The 24,205-nt window shown below is 33.9% G+C and overlaps 1 protein-coding gene across 11 annotated transcripts in view; it reads right to left on the bottom strand.

The window, feature by feature from the left end:
- CDH8 (cadherin 8) overlaps positions 1-24,205 on the bottom strand; it is a 121,566-nt gene that overhangs the window by 11,258 nt on the left and 86,103 nt on the right. For 3 of the 11 annotated variants that reach the window (XM_032447063.1, XM_032447064.1, XM_032447062.1), the window contains exons 8-10: positions 22,259-22,380; positions 15,942-16,059; positions 7,766-7,890 (exon numbers count right to left, since the gene is read on the bottom strand). The exons of 1 other annotated variant lie outside the window; for it this stretch is intronic. In XM_032447063.1, coding sequence (XP_032302954.1) covers positions 7,796-7,890; positions 15,942-16,059; positions 22,259-22,380 — 335 coding nt within the window. In that variant the 3' untranslated portion in view covers positions 7,766-7,795. Of the gene's footprint in view, positions 1-3,590; positions 3,680-7,765; positions 7,891-12,828; positions 12,875-15,941; positions 16,060-22,258; positions 22,381-24,205 lie in introns of those variants that run through there. 7 more of the 11 variants (XM_032447060.1, XM_032447067.1, XR_004308655.1 and 4 more) reach the window with 6 other exon arrangements.

The following is a 24,205-nucleotide window of genomic DNA, read 5'->3' as shown; positions in this document are numbered from 1 at the left end:
TGACCTTTAGTACATCAGAGCTATAATCAAACATTTCTATATGGTCACTTGCAGTCTAACAGCAACTACTGTATTTTTTGTACTTTGTTTTTTTTAACCCACTGAAGGAAGGAAAATCCCAGTTGCTGATATAATCATGTTGAGGCATGCATGGTGTGAAATAATATTAGTTTTATTATTAACAGTGAAGAGAAATCATTAGGATAAAATACCTTTTTTCCCTCTCTCTCTTATAATTTACAGGTAATAATGGTAACTCAGAAAAGGAAACCTTGGGCTCTGGGTCTGTTCAAGCTATACAGTTACCAGAGTTCTCACTGAACTTTACTCAACAGCCCTGATTTCAATCTCATCCACTTGGATTTTATGCCTATTTATCCGTTCCAAATTTCATTTTGCCAGTTATGATTGACACTTCCATCATCTGAAGAAAATTCAGGCCAGTGAAGATGCAAGATATGATAAAACAGCACTGGCTTTTGCCTCTCATTTTTTCTGTTCTATACTCAACAAGTAAGACACAAACTTGTTTACTAATAATCACATTGCTTTGACATGCTTTACTTTATTCGGATCACATCACTACATGGCATGTGCATTGAATGTTACATCTGTAAAGTATAAGAATTAATGCAGGTTGCCAAGCTCCTGTTTAGAAAGAGAGATGAAATGGCTGTCATATGTGCTTAGCATTAAAAATACATTATTAAAACAGCAATTTGCATAGACTGATGGATCATTTTTGAAATCTACATATTCCAGTTAATTCTATTATCTCGTTATTTTAGCTAAAAAGTTTCAGAAAGTAATACTGTTTACTGGGATGCTTTGATAGAATAATGGCAATATTTTCCATTTAAACCAAGAAATTTCCTTTATTATTTTACCAGACTCCACTAGGATACTTAGAAGATAAATAGAGCCAAAACATTCCTAGGATTTCCTATCTGTATTTCTCTTCAGAGATAATAGATTCTTATTCTTTCTATAACTGCATACTTACAAGTGCAATCTAGGAGGTGAAAGAAACTAATGAAAGACAGATATTTAAGTGCCTAAGGTCACCAAGATTTACATTTTCACACATTACGTTGACTTGGAGATCCATTATGTGCAATGATAATTCTCAAGGAGATTCAGTGAAATTTACACTACTTTTTGTAGCTGACGGAAGAGTTCCAAAAATCCTATGCTCCTCATCTTCCTCAGTTCTCACTTCAGTTATTCAATTCCTGCATCTGACAAAGTTCAGAGTTTTCCAGAAAATTAATGCAATCATAGATATTAAAAGTGAATTCCTTTCTAGAATTCAAACTATGAATACAACGTTAAAAAGAAAACAATGTAAGTAGGAATATCTCTGGTTTTAAAATGTAACATGTTTTTGGCATTTAAGTGAATTAATTTCCCAATAAATAAATTAACATGCACTTTCCTTGTGCCATAATGATTGTCTTTTCTATCCCTATGCTGTGGAACATGCATATGCATACCACAAGAGTTTAAACCAATTCACTGGTTGAGCATTTAACACTCCTCTAAAACTGAATCCAGAATCACATCTATCAACCTAGAGCTTTGTCACTAGATATAGACATATCTATATTCAGGCCATACTAATGTATTTCCATTATGACGTGGGGTTTTTTGTGTGTTTTATTATTACTGTTTTTATTATTAATTTTTTAAAGTAATGTTTCCTTTTAAAAAGCAACCATAGGTTTGTTGGGAAAAAAAGAAAAACTCAAAAAACCCCCATCAAACAAACATAACCAGCATTTACAGGAATGCTGCCTACTGGTACCGGTGTAATAAAGGTCTTGTCAGCATCTCCATTACAAAATGCCAACATTCTCATGTTTATAACTCTGACATAACAGATTGCTATGAGAAGAAATCTAGAATGTGTGCTCTCTGCCAAAGAACACTGAAAGTTAAATACAACTTATATAGGCTGAAGTACTTCAAATCAAAGGCCCTACAGTTTCTGTATACACAGAACTCCTTTTAACTTAGCTGAGAAAAATTTCTGTGAGAGGACTGAAAGAAGTGCTATAATATGTTTTTGTAAATGTCATCAAGAGTTACATTAACTTTCTGTAATTTGAAAGACTTAAATGCTACAGTAGAAGATTGCCCCTGGGCACACAGGCAGACTGATAATGACTTTTTGAAGACAGTCTTGTATGCAGATTACATATAACAATAACAATTTTTTATCATCAGAACATTAATAGCAGTAATTTCTACTCCTGTCTTACACCTAAAGCATCCACAATATCTTATTATGCGCACACCTCTCAATGAGGACAAGTCTCCTATGGTGAAGATTAATGTTCAGTTGAAATGCTGGACATGGTAAAATACATCTAGATAACGAATTTCAGTTAAGTGGAAAAAAAAATATTCCTGCATGTAGAGTGGAATATATGGTATTAAGTTTCCAAACAAAGCATTCCAGTAGCTCTCAGGAACACATCTGTACCTTGCAAGCATTATGTACAGAAAAGTTGACATAGCCAGAAAGTCTAAGCTAGTATACAGTCTAAGTCTAAGCTAGGTCCACAGGAACATATGGGCACAACTTAAAATTTCAGGACCTATACCTACTGTAAGACCCTAAATATACATACATGCTGTAAACACTGTGACACCATAGCTAGGAAAGAAGAAGGAGCCAGAGGAAAAATGCCAGTATTCAAATTCTACATCACAGCCATAGAGTTACTACAAACTCAGTGCTTATATTGGTAAATATTATAGATCTGCACACTAATTTATATCATTAGTCCATAAGATCTAGAATTTCCATAGAAACAGAGTGTTCAAGCAGGGCATCTACAGCAGGAGCATGTCCACATGCCTTTCAGTATCTCCAATGATGGAGATTCTGCAAATAGTAAAGACTGTCAGTCACAGCTGAAATATGCATGCAACAAAACAGAAAGAAAACGTGTTAAATCATTTTCTTCATATGAATCTGAGGATTTATAAGGGAAAACTGTGTAATATATCTCCATGCAAAGAGAGAAACTTGTATATCACAGCAAAATTGTTTCCTGTTGTCTTCTAATTCATGATGAAGAATCTGTCAGAGCACAAATGAAGAGCTGCAGTAAAAATATGAAGCAGGGTCATGTAACAGCATCACAAGAAACTGGGCAATTCTACTGCAAAAAAGAATACATCTTAATATACCAAAACCACTTATGATCACGAAAGAAGATTGCTGCAGAGCAAACAGAGAGCAGAAAAAACAACAGATACTTTGAGAAAGATACATTTCCTTACTGTGAAAAAAAAATAAAGAAGAAAAAAGATCAAGAAAAATGAAATAAAATCTAGAAGAAGCCAAGTTCTTTATACAAAGTTTTGAAGCAAGTGGTTCTGGTAGACAGATTGTCCTTGAACTCTACAAAGTTTTTAGCAAATACATCTGTGTGTTAGACGAGCACAAAACAAAGAAAATATGTTATAAGACATTATTTTTCCACTTAAAAATAGAAAATGGTTGCACAAAGACAGAAACTGTGGGATAGATAAAGACAATGTTAAAGGTGACATATGGCATAGAACTGAGTTTAATCTACCTTCCTCTGAATTTAGTATCCCAGGTTTTCAGTCTGGACTCCACCATTTCCCTGCTTGAGCTATTAGATCACTTCTACATGTTCTCAAACTGGGAGATTCAGAAGGAAAAAAAAAAAAAAAAAAAAGGAAAAAAAGGAAAAAAAAATGAAACTCTCATTCCTTAGTGATCTGTAGGGAGCAGCTAATAGGCGCTATTTATGTCGTATGTGAGCATCAGAAAAGCATTTTAAAAGAACACCTGTATTGTAATCACGGCAGAGTGACAAACACAGAGATGATATAACTAGGAGAACAGCCTACAGAGTACAAACACAGTACATGCATCAATGTTCTGTGATTATTATTAATGTTCATGACTGCAATGCATAACACCATTCATAACTACACATAATGCTTTATTTCTCATTATAGAATCAAATGTATGAAAAAGTTACAAGTTGTAACAGTTATCCCACAACACAACCCTCAACGTACAGCAAAAGTGAAGTTTATTTACCTGAGCCCACAATCAAAGGTTAGATGAAGCTAAGTGATCTGACTTCCCTATCTTAATATGGGCAGACAGCTATCACTGCCCAGCTGATTCATGTTAGTCTGGCTACATATCCATTTATGCTACCTTCTAAGGTTCCCATTAGCTCTTCCACTCCAACTCAAGCAAGCAGAAGTCTGGAGCTTCTCTTGAAGTTCTCCTATTTATCTCTCCCTAATAAGCTGCCTTATTACCTCACTTCAAACAAGGGCCCATCTTCAATCCCTGTAATCGGCGCTGATTATCAAGTATGCACACCGTATCACTTTAGCTACTCTCTCTCCCTAAACTGGAGAACTTTTTTTCTTTTTTCCATTTACTTTCTGTATTTGGTACAGACTGTAAGATCTTGGCAATCAGGAACATCAAATCCCCTGCCCCCTTTCTACTAGAATACACCTTAATTAGATAGAATTAAATGAAGACCAACAATGTGACTCATTTTAGAACAAGACCATTTCCAGAAATTTAAAAATCGTAAGTTGATGGAAAAATATTGTAAGTGGTACAAAAAGAAAAAAGAGAAACAAACAGAAGAACCTAAAGAACCAAAGGGCGCTTTGTCTCCCTTATTCCTTAAAGCTTGGCTTGTGAAACACTGTCCAAAATGATTAAAAATTGATATGTCACTGCTATATTTTCTCTTGCTGGAGAAATACAGCCCTTTGCTAAAGAGTCATCTTTAAGGGTGAGAGGGTGAAATGAAAGGGTATGGAATAAATGTGACATAAATACCAGACAACCTCAAGAGAATGCACAGACACAGAGTTCAAATAATGATAAACAAAATAGTCACCTCCTATGAAGAATGACTATAATTCCAATAATTCCTTCCTTCCCATATACTATTTGCCTAATCGGTTCAATATGGGATGCAAACTGGAACATAGTCTTATTTCTTTTAATTCACATGAAACTGTTTTGCAGTAGTTTATCCAGACAATCCTTTAGGCTAAGTGTGAAAAATGAGTAACTTTTATCTTAATGGAAGAACCATGTGCAAATATTCTGCATGCTTTGTATTTTCTGTGTGCTGGGATTATTAAAAATCAGTTTTATAAAATGAGAATTTCACTAATTAGTGGAAATCTATAATAGTTAATAGGTGATGTTTTTTTTTCTCCTGTTGTTTTAATTTTTAGCCATTTTACATTCTTGCTGTAATGGAAGAGTGGGTGCTTTTTTAATCTTTACTATAGCTGAAACTTTCTAATTAATCAACAGGATAAACATTCAATTAAAGTAAATAATAAATTAATTGCATTTTCTCCCAAACAGCATGTATTAGAGCACGACAGAACAAAGTAGACCATAATGAGCAACCAATAAAATTATGAGGTGCAAAATCAGGAAGAATACGGTTTTATACTAATACTACCCATAAGCTACTTAGGCAGAAACTGCATGTATTCAAAACAAAACAAAACAGAACATATCAGTGAACTGAAAGCTAAGGAGGACTGTTAAGACAACAAGGTCATATTGTTAAGATGGTGAACATATTAAGATATTAAGATGGTGAAAGGGTAGGTTGATGTCCTACCAGAAACTTCAGCTCTAGGACATCATTTCTCCTACACAGCAAATTAAACCTATTTGAACTGCAGAAGGTGTTTCCTGAAAAAATGTGGAAGAATGAGATCTATCTACAAAGCAGAAGTACTGCTTTGGCAGAAGACAGTTGATTAAAATTGTATAAACTTCTCTCCAAATATTCTATACACAACTAATAATAAAACAAAAATAAAACACAACCAAGAAAAAACAGAAGGAATGGTGGAGGGGATTGCTTCTGCATAGTCTGAGTGCTAAATAACACAATTCATTTTGGAGATTTTAAATACTTTCTTCAACAGATCATGTGATTTATTTTGGTGAGAAAGATATTTCTGTTCTATAAGAACCTTATATTCTCAATGCAAACTGTCAGGTAGCAGAAGAAATACTTATATCACTCAGAGAAGCAGTAACCCTACCCAACTTGGCAAATGACGGCACTGAACAATTATGCAGACTTCTCACTCTCACTTGATTAAGACCTATGCATTCATGAAAATTGATCTGCCTGCCCATATAGGACAACAATTTGGTTAATTCTCCTAACATTAAAGCAACATGTATGTTAGAACATTTTTGAATGTGATGAGATAATACTAAGCTTACAAATCTGCATATATAATCATAGAACACTTCTGAAATGCAAAGAGCTATGTATCTGCTGTAGAGATTGGAAACAATCTGTCCAAACAGATATTACCACATTACAAAGACGGAACTTGTTTTCCAGCTTCTACATACACAGATTTTGTTCTGTTTTGTTTGCTTGTTAATAAATGAATAAATAAATTTAATATTTGTAATAAAGCAATGAATTGAGAAGCAAGAAGGAAGAGAAAGAAAATTCCATTTTGATATGCAAAATTATTTCATAAAATAGATGTGTTTGGTGCCATATTTAACTAGAGATTGGTGATATTCAAAGTTGATGTAGATAAAGGGTAAATACAGCTATGAAATACCTTTAAAGTCCTAGACTGCAACTGGACATGGTTGTTTTTTGGTTTCAAGGAGTTACGTTTTACAGGAGTCTTTGCAAATTCTAGAGAGATGGTACTGTGAATCTTGCTATTGCCTTGATGACTCTTAGAAGTTTTGTAGTCAGTAAGGACAAGGCCTTTCTTTCTGCTAAGTATTGCAGTCTAGAGACACTCTATCATCACTATTATTTCCTCCATTATCTTGCTGAAATTGTCATCCTGAAGATTTGATTTGTTCTTATCTCTATTATTTCTTTCATCCATGTTCTACATAATCATTACTAAAATAGTTTTATTTTTGTGCTTTTGCTTTCATAATCTTTTATCACTTACTTGCTTTTTTTTTTTTTTTTCTTTTTCAAGTAATGTCAGCATTGCTTACTCATCTTTACTTTTGTTGTGAAATTAAAAAAATAAATAAACTCAAAAAAGATAAATATGTGACACCTGGGCATGATGAAACTCCTACATCAGGAAAATTCACAGCTGCCCAATCCATCTCCTCACCATGAGTAAGCCCTGTCGTACATATCGTGCACAACACTGACCTTGGATCTTTATCATTCAGATTACATCTGGTTCCTAATTAGTTTGATTTAAAAAATGAAACATAATTGATGCCTTTGCAGCATTATGCTGGTAGCAGCACAAATAATAAAATACAAATAAGAGAAGTCTCATCAGTGGTGTATATGTAACGGTAAGCGGCATCTATACACTATTGTCTTGTGTTCCATCACTCACATTTTCTGTTGCTTGAGCTGGGTCATGTTTACACAAATGTACCAAAAAAAATCTACCTAATTGTGATTGATTCATAGGATCAAAAATGCTTTTTCGGCAAGGATATGATGCTGTGGAAACAAGTCTTATTTTTCACCTCTTCTCTAGTTCTAGAAAAGTTTACATTTGTGAGGGTTGGAAAGAAGCTGTCATCACAGAGATAAACTAAAACAGCGCTGAAAAGTTAAACAGCATTAGGAACAGAACTGCTCCAAGAGAAAAGCATTGCCAGCAACAATACTGTGAAAGTACAGATGTACTGGGGAACACAGAAGAGCTGAGGAAGAGCCTAAAGATGCCTAAAAGTGGACAATTGGCTTACCAGATGGCCCCCTCCTTGCTGGTTCATTCATCAGGTTGGCCTTTCCAGTCGAATGAAGACTTGGTGGATCACTTCTGGCTTAGGGCGGAGGAGAGAGGGAATCTGTCTGTCTGGAGCCCTGCATCCTGAATACAGGAGAGGAGTGAATAAGGTTTCAGATGGACAGAATAGGCAGAATGGTCAAAGCGTGGAGGAAGCTGGTAGCTGAGTTAGCCTTTGAGGAGCTGACTCTATTTTTCTAACATGCACATTCAGCTAGAGTAGCTATGTGCACCAAGAAGAGTTCATCTCTTTTTTAGCATATCAAAGTGGTGAAAAGCACGTAACCATTGTAAGAAGGTGTAAATCACCTGGATAAGGCTAAAAAGTATGTTTGCAGAGGAACTGCACTTAGTCTTCACCTGCTCTATGCTTCTAATTAGATGGGAGTCCAGAAAGAGCAGTGATCTGCATGCAAGAAGAAAGATGGGAAAGACAGCAGAAGCAGGTGTCAGTGAAGGAAGTGGCACAAAAAGAACTGGAGTAGAAAAATGCTGGTTTCTCATCCACATTAATGGAATCTCCACTTCAGAAAATAACATCACATCCTTCTATGCCAGCAAAGTTGTTTCAAATAGCACTCAATAGATATTCAACATCAAGGGAAAACAGAAAATCAGAGAACAACAGAACACAGTCAATAGTGATGATAGTAAAGATAGAAAGGGAAAAGGAAGCAGAAAGCTATTAGCTATGAAAGATATATACTGAGAATATTTTCACTGGTATTCTTAGAGTAGATGGGACTAATAGTGCCCCACCATGGAAAACATCACCTTGCTAGGACTGCAGAATGGTATAGTTGAAAGGCGTTGAATACATTACTTCAACAGGAATATGAAATCATACAATGGTAATGGAAATGCATTCACTGTCTGGGAAGACAGATCTTCGGAGTGCTGCTGGAATGCACTGGGGTCCCGTAGTAATATTATAATTAACTCAAAATTCTGCCAGTCTTCTAGCATTTTAGAAAACTTTAAAGACTTCTAGAACTGAAATTCACCTGGTATCACTTATCACTTTATCATTAGCATAAAGGGTTCAATCTTTTTCAGTCATTAGACTCAGTCTACTTCTTTACGAGTTGACATTACAACTTAGAATTCAATCAGATTCATAAATAAGAAAATTAATTACTTTTCCTACAAAGAATGCTTTAATATATTTTCTGATCCAAAGCAGTTTCAATCTGGCCAATTGTCTAAGAATGAAGGAATCTAAAGTTTAGAAATATGGAACTGCATTTCCTCTGTTGCAAAACAAATTACTTCAGGGACCCAAATCTTACCATCTAAGGTAGAACCACCTGCTCTAGAACTATTTGCACTGGCTGAATATCACTTCATGAACACTAATGGATAGGAAGCTAGACTCTGTCCATTCCTGTCAAGCCAGGATCTCTCTGTGCCTGCTCCAGCTGTGAAGAAGGCAAAGTAGCACAGTGTTTTCTTAGTATTTCACAGCTGGATTGCAATTATTACTTGCTTTCCAGCATACAGACCAAGAAAGACATTTTTCTTTGAATGGTGCTTGAATCCAGGAGTGTAATCTAACCAGTAGGTCATCCATAGAATGTGGTAGTTGGGGCCAATAAGTCACATTTTTATTTTTTAATCATAAAGTTAATTACGTATCCAAAATGTATATAAGAGCTTTAGGACATGCAATTTCACATCAGAGTATTCTGAGTTGACAGAATTAAAATGTTTCACGGAGCTTCACCATCTATTATATTGTTTGTTTTGGTAAAACTGAGACCTTCATACTCAGCAAAACATCAACATCATCCTTATACTTTCATCTTCTAAATCCTGTAATATACCATCTATAATAAAACAAAGTACTTATAAAATCTTTCAATCAAGTTAAAATGAAGTATTCTAATAATCTGATATTAATCAATGCATTATTAACTATATAATTCCTAAACATAGAAATAATCTCTTATCCTCAGTTTTTACAGATGTTAAAGTTTGCTATTTACACTGCTCTCGTTTTAATAGCATGCTGAGGAAAAGATTGATAGTATGATATTTATAATACCATTTTTCACACTGTGAGCAATTCCTGGAAGAAACAACCTGTGTCTGTGGATGGCAGACCCTGGCACAGAAATACCAGATTATAGAGCAGGTTGTACTTGTGGTTTGCTAATACATAGGCATAATTTATTTTTAACTCTACTACTTTTCCAGTGAATGTACATGGCTACGCAAGTGTTCCTTGTGATTTCCATTGACAAAACTACGTCTGTCAAGTGAGAGGTTAATCAATACTGTATCTCAAATTATGCAACACATATATATATATATACATACATACATATATATATATATAGCTGCAGTCTTGTAAATGCTCTTCCATGCCATTAATATTGATAGAAAAATACATATAGGATCTAAGAAACATCAGTAATTATTAATTTTACTTTTCAATAAAACAACTATCAAGAACATAATTTGGTACATTTTAGAGTCATACTTTGAAAGTCCAGATATTTATGTATAAATAATGATTATGATAATTATTCACATCAGAAATGTGCTTTCCCTGGAGTACTGCCATCATGAAACATCCTCTGGCATGGATGGCAGCTGGGCCACAAAGTTTCCTGAAGCTCATGAAAAACTGCATGATACTGTAAAAAAACAAAGAGGATTTACAGCTAATATCCAAGGGACCATATGGGTGCTGTTATTCTAGATGCTCGCTGTACATCCATCAAGAAATGATGGGTTTAATGATGTCCTTGCTAAAGCAATTTGTACCAGAGGTCAGTGGGTTAACTTTGAAATTGGGCAAAGTGGAAGGAGGGCAATGAAATAGTGGTGCCACCTCTTAGCTCTGAGGTACATATTTGGAAAGAAAAGTCAATCAAAACCACAGAAGGCACTTTAGCTCAAGCTGAGACAACAGCAGAGAGACTTACGAAGAAATGCCAAAGGCTGGGAAAGAAACCCGTTTTAATATGAGTTACTCTCGTGGGAACAAAAGATCTGCCCTCTAGGTATGCATTTGACAGATGTTGCTAAAAATATTTTCAGGAAAAGATGTGGAAAAATTCTAGGTTTTATTATATTAGAAACACAGTGATATAGAAGTAGCTTCAAAAATTAAGCAAGTTTTATTTAATTATTATTATTTAGAATATCAAAAAAGAATGGTTGCATGTATTATGTTCTCTGGCTATTTCTAAGTAGTTTAGAAACATTTTTTTTATCAGTAGTGAAGAGGTGATGAGAAATAGCAAGTTTTGAATAAGATGTGCAATATTATGGAAACACATGCGAGTCAGTTAGTGGCTGAAATTATTATAATACTGGGCTGTTTCCTTTTATGTGAATGACATTTTGCCTACTACTATCAGGACGCCACAGATCAAATGACAGATCAGACTTGCTGGATGGTAAGCACAAAAGAAATGGACATTTAAACATGAATATTCTTGGAGTTATTATCCTATAGACTAAGCATGGCTGAGAATAAAGTTCAATACAGAGAATCAACAGAACAATTCATCATTGAAGTATATATAATGCTTCAATAATAATAATAATAATAATAATAATAAGCCAAACTAACAACCTCTTGTTTGTACTCCCCAAAATCAAATCAGCCAAAATTCAGATCTCAAATCTGCAGACAGACATTGAATATACTGGTTAGAGGACAGGCTGATTACTTACAAGGCTACTGAAGTTTTGCAGGAATACAAACGTGTCATTAAGATGATTCTTTAACTATAAGGGTAAGGTCTGCTCATGTTCCAAAAAACCCAGTGATTTCTGCTGCCATATGAGTTTTAGGTACATAATACCACATTTATACAGTAGTGATGCACCATTACTTCTGTCAGAAGAGCTGTGCATCAAAGGCACTGTAGAACATTTGATTCAGAGTTTATTCCATTAGGAAACAAAATTTGGCATGAGAAAAATGGAAATGCAATGGAAACACCTTTTGGGAAAAAACTTGAAGTCACTTTATGGCAAAGATGTATTTGCTAGCTTTTGAAAATAAAAATTGCATTGGCAGCATATCAAAATGTTTACATCTGTGGAAAAGCTTTTAGCACAAAATCCTGTTTTCACTTGAACAAAATAAAGAAACCATAAGAACAGTAGGAAGTGAATGCTGACAATAGGTACTGCTGTGAGCATATTGTTTGGAATGCAGGAGACAACCCATCTACTGGCATTAGGTTTTAGGTTATGCTTCATGAAGACCACTCACCTAAAAAAAAACCAATGTCCACAAATACTAATTCCATTTCCAGAGGTCTCATTGCAATCTTCTGATGCCATGACCATGCAAAATACTTAACAGTCATCTAAATTCCCATCAGGTTTATTTTTTTTTTCTGTTGTTCATTGCACTCCTACAGCTTTTTAGAAGAGTTAATTACTTTCAGCTATGGATTCAATGAAACACTGCTACAGTATATCAATTATGTCTAAACATCAGATATTTTAACTTGAAGCTTGGGGTTCTTGCTGGTTTGAATTTTGTCAGAAGCACTACACAAAGCACTTCCTCTCATTTTTCCCACTTTTGCTTCTACACACAGGCCCAGCCCAAAAACAAGTGAAAAGTGAATGATCATTGAGCATACAGTCAAGGCTTTGATATGGCATAGACTCACAGGTTTAGTCACTTGCATCAGCACAGAAAGTATTACATGATTTCTCCTGTTCCATTAATTTCTTACATTTTTTACCACAATTTTATTATTTCTCTCCTGATGGGATTGAATTTTATGCATCTGACAAGCTAAATGAGCATCTTTCCTTTCGTACCAGTTTGAGTCAGTAAGTAGGATCAATTGATTCCATATTAGTAGCTGCCTATTTGGGCAGGGCACAAAACCTAAGAAAAACTATTCTGTAACATACATTCGAGCTGGAAAAAGAACAGGAAGAACAGATCAGGAACAATGAGAAATAAACACTGCTGAGAGATGATCTACAGACATTTGATGAGATGTATGATGACAGTTAAACTTACATTTTTACATTACTTACTTCGGAAAGGCACTACAGCCTCTATGGTTCTTTTAGGACATCCTGTCTATACAGAAGAGATTGTAAATATGCAAGTTTAACAGTGGAAACAAAGAAAGTATGCCAGTATATCAATTAAAGGAACAGATTCTACCACGATCATGGGGTAATTTCTATAAAACAGCTTCATTTAAGATGTGTTGTTTTTTTTCCCCACTACATTTTATTTTTGTTTCTGATCAAGATACACCATTTTGTCAGCCACATAAACATATTTGTTAATGACAAAGTAATTTATCAGAATATTTGTAGCATAATTGGGCAGCACAGTTAATTACTGAAGTATCTTGTGAATTTGCCTTGGGGCAATCTGGAAAGTTTTAACAACAGAATTATCCCACAGGCAACAAAGTAAAGGAATTAATCGTTGTGCTTATGGCCCAAATAGCAGAATAAAATTCCAAAATATATTTCTCTTAAATATTCTTTTGTATGAGGGATGGAAATAGAGCATTAGTCTTCTTCCCACAGAAGAAGCCAGATCGCATAGTTTGCATACTAATACCATCAGATAAATAATTTCATTATTTCATGAAGTACAGAAGTAATTGCCAAATGCCACAGAACAACAACAACAACAACAACAACAAAACAAAAACACAAAGTAAGAATCCAAAAGGTTAATACCATTTCAGAAAAGCTCTTCAGGGGTGTTTTTGTTTACCTCTGCTCTGGAGAGAATTTTGTAGGAAGGCAAAATATGAAAAACAATTTAAATACATTTAAAAAATCATTAATGCTGGCAAATAAAAGATTGAGTTTCTGTATTAGGTTTCCTGAGATAATGGAATTGATTTGTGAGATCCATAAGAAGATAGCATTTCTTCAGCAGCCATCACGGTAGTCTCTACTGCCTTGAAGGAATCCACTGGGAAGCCAAGAACACGGGAGGAAGGCAAAGTGTGATGTCATAACAAGATGTGAATAAATTTGCCCACCAGCATGAGGAAATGTTTTCCAGTTCCAAACCTAAGCAGTTTGTGCACTGATCTAATCCTCAGAAAGACAGTTCTCCAGAAATAGGAACAGGTTTTGTTCTAGGTATTTCCTTACATAGTAAACTGGCTTCTGGACAGCCCATATGTACATTAGTGTGAATACGGAGAATTTTGACTCGTCAGTTCAGTTTCTTTTTCTTTTTCTTTTCTTTCTTTCTTTTTTTTTTTTTTTTTTTCAAGGAACAATAGACTTTTTCAATACAAATAATTGCTCATGCTTAACTGGCAGATATATGCAATACAAAAACATGGCCAAGTTTAGTGGCATAACTAAATAATTTACTAGAGATTTATTATATTTAAATGACAAGAAACCTCAGTTCAACCAAATTATACTCTGATTTGGCTTTGACAGGAATACTTGATTCTTGTGGGAGATCATATTCTAGCATCAGCCATGGACTGCATCACTTGCTGAGCACTCTTAATAGAAAAGGATGGTATGTGTAGTGGAAATTTTATTCATGAAAACTGAAACATTAAATCAGAAAAGCCTCGACAATTGGAATTTTACATTCAGGAGATTTTAGCTGGTTGTTTCAAAATGATGTATATATTTAACTGATAAAAATGCATTAATACATATCAGTGCAAAACTGAGTAGTGGTGTTGCAATAAAGCTGGACATATTTTTGTAGAATGCTGTACAGAAAGGTTCCTCACTCCTACTCAGGTCAGGTGTGCTGTGACGAGAAGTAAGAGTGAGTCTTAAATGTGTAACAGATTGGAAGGACAAAACTAATTAGTCATGTGAGCTAAGTATTTAAACATGATGAGAAATGCTAAGACCTTTGTTGACTTTGTGCAAAGCAAGCCACCTAACATTCAGGATGCTTAATTCAATTTATGTCACACTACCGATGATTATGAAATGGATTTTGAAGAGATTTTTTTAATCGTCTTCTGTAAATGCAGAAAACATTGAGACTTATTTCCCACATGAAGTACAGATATAAGTAGAGATACAATTAGTGAATGCTGTAAGAGAAAACTTCTAATGAAAGGAAAAAAAAAATAAAAAATCATCTCTATATATTTAAACATTTTTAAGAATTTAGGTTTTTACAGTAGCATTTAAAAATGGTGCCATCATTCTTCTTCATTGGAATAGCTAGAATAATAAAACTGAAAGCAATAGTTTCTTTTTATCTGACATTTCATACATTTCTCTTATACCTGTGCACATATGCTGCATAAATACGTCTTATTATAACAAGGATTTCCTTCATTGTCATTGCAAATAAGAAAAATAAGAGATTGACCTTAACTAAAACTCCCAAATGGGTAACATTTATTTTAAAACAAAACAAAAATCCAAAATGGAAAACCTTTTTTGAATATCCACTTAAGTACAAGGACTTAAAGCACTGTTTGTAACGTTCTTGTGATAATTCCCAGCTTTTTCTCATATGACCTTTAAGTTTGTGTGTGTCAAAAAAAAAAAAAAAAAAAAAAAAAAGGATCAGTCTAAAGCTGCTGTTTAACAATATTAAATGGGTATTTTTTCCATTGTGCATGAAATTTCACTTCTGTAGTACTACAAAATGGTATCACGCCCTTTCAGAAGAGCTCTAAAGCACAGTGATAGAAAGTGCCCTTCTGGGCTTTGATGACTTAGCAAATTCCTCTTTCTAGTAAAAAGGCTCAACTGAAATAGTCTGGAAGCCTTAATGCAGACAAAGAACAGGCTTAAAAGGTGTTCCTTTTGTGGGATAAAAAAGACATTTCAATTTATTCTCTCATTTACATCCCTGTATGACCATTTGATGATATTTATCAACAGTTTCAGATTTTAGAGTTTATCTCTGGAATCTCAACTTACTAGAAATACAGACAATACATTAAAACCTTATTTAAAGCAATGAGCCATTTGCTGGATCTAAATTTGGTATTCATTAAGCTTTCTTTATGTCTACTAAAGATACCAGGAGTGGTGTAAAAGGTGTACATAGGGTACCATTACATGGATTTTCTACATTGATATTGCCCAAGGAACAAACTGGTAAAGAAACTGGAAGTCAGTAACACAATTCAAAACAGTTATTCAGGTATATATTAGATATATTTTATATTTACCTTCATTTTTCTTGATAGTAAAATTTGGATTGTTGACCATTTCAGGAAGAAGACTATACAAGAAATAATGCCCATTTTTAGGATCATCTTTGTCAACAGCACTGACAATCTGAATTACCTATAACAGAAAATAGTCTTATAAATTCACACTCAATAAACACATGGTATTGTAAAGAACACTGCATTGTATAGGACACATTCTTGCTTCTTTACATGCCAGACTAAAACTGCAAATTTATAAGCTTGCTAATACGTTAAAGGCATTAGATTAAACATTTGGAAAATGTAGACTAGATCTAGCCCATTATATTGCTTCCAGAAAGAGGAGGTAGAGAATAAGGAGAGATGGGAACTTTCAAGGGGGCGAAAAAACTGGTGAAGTTTAGGCAAGTAATAAATTATTATTCATTAAATAAAAAGAGAGTGTTTCAGAAACACCATATTTGGATTTTTGAAGAAAACTGGATTTTTTCCCTTAATTTTAATAAAACCCGAAGTACTCCTATACTAGGAATGCAGGTGGGTTTCTTTTTTATTATTACTATTATTGAAATATCATCATCAGGAAATGATTTCCAGCATAATGTGGGACACTAAAGTTAGAAAAAGAACAAGTCTGGATAGGCTGAATACCTTTGAATAACTCTGTGTGAAGCACCTTGTATGATTTATATGATCAACGACAGCACCTGCAGCGTGTGTACCTCAACTATGTACACGATCGCTGACATTGTTTACTTCCAGCACTACTCAGAATGATACTGCAGTTGATCATCTTCAAATCATACAAAGCTGTATGGAAAAAGAAAAGATAAAAAAACATTTTAATATAATCAGTAAAGTTTCTTGATGTATATGTATATATATTAATATACAGTGTAATTGCTTTTCATTCCATGCAGTTTTCTACTGGAGTAGAAACAAAGAAATGAATCTATACCCAGTGTTCAGACATGAATTTCAGTGGTGGTTAGTTCATGCTAGATGGGGTTTATTAGACATTTAATGAGAATTATTGAACTTTGCCATGTTTGTTGAGTTTAACACTATTTTTATCTTGAGTATTTATTTCTGTAACAACTGAAACCATTTACCAATAATTTCTTGGACAATTAATTTCAAATTATGAAACAGTACAGATTTCACTTTTAACGATTAGAACAAAACAAGGTAAACAAGTTAACATACTTTAGATCTTCAAAGCTTCACTAAAAATTCTAATAATTTATATTTTATACTGGCTTTACTGCAAGAGGAATTATGACTATCCACATGTATGTTACATATTAGATAGCACTCAGTATTACACACACTTTGTCTTCTGTATTCAAGTTTCAAAGAATTAACAAAATCTTACTAGACAACCACAAGGAGCAGCATCAAAACATAAATATTTAATATTATGTATGTAGAAATGTTTGAGCAGATTCTGATATAGGGAGCAGTGAATTCCTTCCTTTCCAAGTCACACATTCTGGAAAGGGAAGACTTATGATCAAAGAAGTACAGTTGATGGTTTTATATTTATATTTAGGGTTCAAATACCATTTTTTGTTTTGTTTTGTTTTGTTAACTCTATCTGCCAAGACTGAACCTTTGGTTGCCATGATTGCAAATGCATGTATTAGAAGACACTAGGAAGAAATAAAAGACCAAGCTTTTGGTTAACGAAGCAGATCTACAATTTAAAAGCTGCATAATGAATCCTAAAGAGCTAGGATTTCACCTAGAGTGTGATTAAATGTAAATGGCTGAAAAACTATATGCAGACATGTCCATTCCTGTTACAGGTGTGGAACATTTTCAACTTGCTCCTTGCAGATACATATGTCTCTGAAATAGCTACATGTGTCTGTCTCCACATCAAGACTAGGTACCACAAATTCTGCATCTTAGGTAAGTTGAATTTGGAATGAAATTTCAAACAAAGAGTTTTTACGCATTTGTGTGTTAGAACTGTTCACATTTTCAAACGATGTTAGGATGTGGCTGCATCAAGGAAAAAGGAAAATGGCATTGTGAAGTGCACCGTTTTCCAATGGTTTTGCAACTTAAACTCCACTGGGTACATGCTTGTTGATTCTGTCTTGCATTATTCTAGACTTGAAAATTTGAAGAAATAGAATCTGATTAAATACATATATATGTATGTATGTCTCTCTCTCTCTCTCTATATATATATATTGATACAGGAAAAACAGATCTCTCAATCTTTCCAATCAATCCCCTCATTTATTCTCTGAAAATGCACATAACATCATATGCAAAAGACAAGCTTAGTGAAATACTACAGTTGTTGGGTTACATGCACACATGAAGGAATTAAGAGTTAGTGTTCCCATAGCAACCTTATAGCAACCTTCTTTGTGTGTTTGCATTAACATGAGGGTTTAAAATAAAGAAGGAAAAAAAAAAAAAGGAAAAAGCATAACTCCATAAACATGAGTAAAGTCCAGTAACACTCATGACTACATTCCATTATGTTGATGAGCATGATTTACTGGTCAGTGCTGTGTAATCATTTAATGAAATATTATTTAAGTAATACTCCAACTCTGGACTTGTAGTTCATAACATGGTACAGGATTTTCCTGGTCTGTTCTGCCTTTTTATTACTAAGATGAGTTCTTTTTCACCATGTGATAGCATGTAGAACAAACGTGTATTCCAAATAATGAAAATGATCAATAATAATAACAAACACGAGAACAGACTTTTGTATTGCTTATCACTAAGCACCGAACTAGATGTTTGTATCTCTTTAGCTGTTCAATCTTGAAATATCTGAAATTATCCCATATAAAATTTCAACTTTGATGTTGTATTAAAAATTCATGTATATATTTGATTCTGTACATATACTTACTGGGAAAACAGCAAATGAGCATATTTTGCTCAACAAGCAACTCAGGATTGAAATTAATAGTTAAATGATCCCCAAGGACATCTCAGCAATATAGTCTGCAAAGCTATGTTGTACTTCTACAAAGACACAGTAAAATAATACGTATAAAAAGATTACCTGTATAATAATAATGAATGATGTGGAAGGATAAATAGAAAAACAAAGTTATCACCGGTGCTATGAACGTATCATAAGTATCCATGTGCGATTATAATAAATGGTTCTGCCTAAAAGTCCTTCCCTGTGATGCAATGCAACAGATTGACCTAGAATATTTCCTAATAATTAGTACACTATTAACAGCTTTTGCTAGAATTTTTCCTCCAACTCTGAAAACACTTCTGAAATGACAGTATTGTACATGATTGTTTTTTAATTCCTTTGCAGGTCCATAATACTATGAGCAGTAGACTCATCATAGAATTTTACTTTACCTTGCACCTAGAGCCAACCATATACAAGGATCTACAATGATCTATCTGAAGATGTCCAACATTAGAAAAAGCCAATCTAATAAAATAGATTAGAAGAAGTAAATGAAATTGACAGAGTCTGAGAGAGCATTGTATTCTGTTTTATACTGCTTTAGTTTACAAACAAGGTTACACTCTGGTACATCACTGCCTATGCAATTGAAATTCTTGTAACTTAGTTTTAAGGAAACAGCATTTTACTGTGGACCTGAGAACAGTGTGGGAGGAACCAGCAAAACCATGAATGTTCTGGCTTTAGTTAGTGACTTGTGTGAAAAAAGTCATAAAGGAGAAAATTTGAGCTGCTTTATTGCTAAATTAGAAGTACTGTAACATTATGTTCAAGTGCTTTTTCTCTAAAACCATCAGAAAACATGACAACTTTCCTTTGTGTGCAAAAACATGCAAGGAACACAGGAGAATGGAAAAACACACCTCCTCCCCCACTTCCACTTTGCCCCTTATCATCTCCTACTGGCTATACTACTGTTGCAGGTAGGGTAAAACAAAGTATACGCATCTGGTAATGTTATACATCAACAGTTTTTAATACAATCTGTCACATCAACAGCAGCTGCACTTGCCACTTGCAATTATATCAGAACCCAAAATAGAACACTTAAACTGAACTGGATGGTTTAGTCAACACATGTAGGGGTTGCAAGTAGGGTTTCATAGAAGATCTGGATATAATTTGTTTATGTTGATTCAAATACAATTTAAACGTATATTCAATTTTATAAATGTAAATATACTGAAATATCAAAACTTGATCGTGTCTTTTCTGTACATGTAATATTTCAGTTTAAACTCTGGAGAACTATCCAAATTAGGCTTTTGCTCCTGTGTGAAATGGTATTCCTTCACAGACTGTGTAGCTGAGACGTACTTTGTTTTTGGAATTCTACATTTTGACTGATTAATAAGATTTATTCCAGAATTTGAATATAGAATACTAAGCAGAAGAAAAACCAACACAGACACTAAACTCTTTTCAGGAGCAAATAAATTTTACATGATGAATTCAGAACTGAACCTTGATTACTCTGGACTGGTGCACACTTAGTATTACCAGAACTTTGTTTAAAGCATTAAATTGCAGATTTTGTGTCACCTCATCCATGCTGTCGGTCAAATAATGAAAATCCACACAAGAATTCATGTTCAACAGACATCTGCCATCAGAACAAGAGTGTAAGAAGTGATGGTAAGCTGAAGATAACATATTGCTTAACACAAGTTGTCCATAAGTGCTTAAACAAAAGCCAATTTAGCAGCTTACTCCCAATCATCTTTTGTTAGTCAAATAAAAAAGCTGGTTTTATTACAAAGTGAAAATGTTGGGAAGGTTTTTAAAGTCTTTTAAGTCATCTTAAAGCTAATAAATATATTCAGAATACACTATGCAGCTCATCTTTCTGAATGCAAGAAAGCTTAAAGATTAAAATAATAATGAACAATGTACTAATAGCAATTCAGGATAGAGTACAAAACATAACTACTCAGCCTCTGAAATCCACCTGAGCTAAACAGAAATCCACTCTGAGCTAGAGGAACTTCAGTACCAACAGTAACATAACTGTTTCCTGAGAAACGTCTGCCCATAAGGGCACAGTCCAATAATCTTTCAGAGATTAGAGAGAATTCTTATTTCTTAAGTGACACATGTTTGACACCTTTTTATTAAACAAAAAGGGCTGCTAGAAAGTTATATGAACAGTAACAAGCCAGCTTTGGTAGAGAGGTAGGTTGTCATATACTACTATAGAGTTGTCATTTAGTACTAGTAAAAAAATCATTTCTAACTCTATTGTCAGGTAACCTACTTTGGAAAATAGTGAATTCAATGCCTAACACCCACATAAGACACAGGAATAGTTGGATTAACAAGTCTAGTGTCATGCTGTCAGCTGCTGTTTATTTAAATAAAATGTCACAAGCCAGAAATAAATTAGAAAGTTTCAAAACAGTGAATTGCTGTAATATGCTGTGTTTCTCAAGATGGACAAAAGGTAAATTTCTATTATGCTGCTTTACTTTCTAAAAATCTAAACACTTTGATGGATCTTTAACTTGCAGTTTATTTGGCACATGATAACTTCTTCCTTAACTCTGTACATTTGTCTTCAAAATAATTGTCTTCTAAGAAATCCGCTTGTATTTCTTTGAAAAAGGCTACACAGGTTAAACCTCACTTTTGAAGTCTTCTATGTGCATTTCACCTCAAAGGGTGTTGTATACATTTCTCTGCTAGTACTCTAATTTCATCCAATTATGAAGGAAATAACCTGTTTAATCAGTTTTCTTTTTCTCCTCTGAGACATAAGGAAAATCTCTAACTCAAGTTCTCCAAAACTCTGTCCCTGTTCAGATACTTTAAACTCCGTTACAAATCACTTGACTTTCCATCAAGCTCTGTTTGGCTTTCTTGATTTCTCTTTTCTTCCCAGTTATCTTAGAAAAAAATGAGTAAGAATTAGATAGACAGAGATTATAACTTAGATATAGGCAGGGGGGAATGATTTGATTGTTTTAAGCTTTACTCCTAAATTATATATGGGACAAGCAGCAATCTAGTTCATTCCTTGAGATTGAGGCTGGATTACACTTTTAGCTATTAAAGTACATGAACTTACGAAGTGATGAGCTCCACCAAAGATACTGGAAACAGGGGAAGCTTACAGACACTCAGTATTTTTTCTGGATATTGTCTCAAGATACCAACCTTTACCTTAAAATCTATACTTGAAAAATATATATGTTTATATATAAAGAGATGTACCAAAGAATACAATTATAGATATATCTTAAAGGAATGTTAACAGTTAGCATGAACAAATAGGCACATATTTTTGGATTAAAGATAAAATGACAGGGAGAAACTGCACCCCCTTCTAACACTCTAAATTATACAACATAAAAAACACAGAGATATTTACTTGTCCAGGCTTCCCATTCTCACATAAAAAGGCTTCATGCTCTGATGCAAACTCAGGAGCGTTGTCATTTACATCAAGAACTTTGATAGTAACAGGCACCCGGGACACTTGACTGTGGTTCCCTAAGAAAAGAAATCATAGCATAAAAGGTAAGTATATTTCACTTGGGTTTTATATATAAATTCTTAACTAGAAACCATATTCTTCTTGTCCTTTCTTAATTGAGTTGTCTTATCTGTAATGGATCATAGCGTTGGAGCATGAGATAAAGAAGGATGGCCAGTATTTTGTGGCTGAAAAGAATAAATACATCCCTACTGCAAACAGCATTTGTTGGAGATTATCTCCATGAAGACCTTTCTTGGACTAAATTGGTAAGATTTTTCTTTGATGAAGTTTGTATCGCTTTATTGATAAAGTCCATTATACATGGAAAAGGGAAGGCCGTAAACAACATAGATTTATTTCTTTGTTTATCTTTTACAGAGCACAGAAGGCTTTACTCTATTAGTTGTTCTAACTGCACATCTATTATTTCTTTATTATAAATACTATTAATGTGCAAACATGCAGGAAGAAAGGAATTGCAGATTGACATAGGTAAAACTAGATTGCACTTTGGATAAGGAAATATTTTGATTCATCTACAGCTATCCAAGAAAATGACCTGGGAACTTTTTTCTTCACCAAAGTAAAGTCTCATAATTTGTAGTGTAAAGCTACTTTGCATAAAGAAGTTTATCATTGCAGAGTAGAATAATCTTATTAAGCTGTAAGGAAAGAAAAGCTAAAGCAACAGTTCACATTCTACTTTGAAGAAATTTCACAGTCACACTCTAGTGTCTTTCTTCCAGTTCAACATAATCATTTTAAGGGATTATTAATAAATATTTTAGATTTTATGAGTTTTTGTCAAAAAGCAAATACACGAACTCCTTTTAAACTGAGGTGATCCAAAGACTCAAAAAATGTTCAATAGGACATGCATACATTTACAAGCAATCCAATCCTACTTTCAAAATCCATCTCTTACTGAATATTGTTTTACAAACACAATATCTTGGTTGTATCATCAACAATTCTAATAATTGCATACTGCAAATTAAACTGTAGGTTAGACTTGTTATTTAACTATGTGCTTTTGCCTGAATTCTTACCTCAGGCAAGAAAGCTCCCACATTAAGTCAGTCTGTTTATGTATGTGCAGTTGTGACAACTTAGCAATCCATTTGGGTTCTAGTGCAGAAATGGCTTAAGAAAAGACAGCATTAATTTGAGGGGGCAAGACAAAAGTTGATATTAATTTACAATCAGTATAACTATAACAATAAGTGTTAAAAAACAGAAGTAGGTTAGGCTATGCCAGTGGGCTGGAGGCTGGTGATGTGACTTGTAGCAGCTCTACAATTTGTAGAGATGACTAAAGGAAAGACCACAGCATACATTGTGTATTTTCTGTGGTTTTGATTCAAGTTATTTTTACTGTAGCCTAACCATATCCTACCACTTGCATCCTTTTCTTCCATGTATGTTAAAAACAGACATCATTTTGAGGCTTCACCCATAAATCTAAATTTGTGTAAATTTCAGTCTCCCTATTAGCATTTATTTTAAATAATATAAAACTCTCTAGCTCTATATATTTTCTAGATAGATGGAAATACTCGAATTCTATCCATATTGGATAGGCAAGATTATAAGACATCAAACTTAAAGTGCTTTCCAGTCAAAGGACTCTAAAGTTTCAATTTAGAAAGAGATGTGTCACAGAAGAAAAAGAAATCCCTATCAAAACTCTTTAAGGGTAATATTTATGTCAGTTTCACATGATATGATTTTCCTTATTAACAGGTGAAGTGAGTGTTTATGCAACTGAATAAACATTAATATGCAAATCAAGAAACTTAAAATATAAAACACTTTAAAAAATCTTGATAAAAATACAGA

Source organism: Coturnix japonica, chromosome 11 (genome assembly GCF_001577835.2).
Source record: "Coturnix japonica isolate 7356 chromosome 11, Coturnix japonica 2.1, whole genome shotgun sequence".
Lineage (NCBI taxonomy): Eukaryota > Metazoa > Chordata > Aves > Galliformes > Phasianidae > Coturnix > Coturnix japonica.
This window is presented reverse-complemented; position numbering and strand designations above follow the sequence as displayed.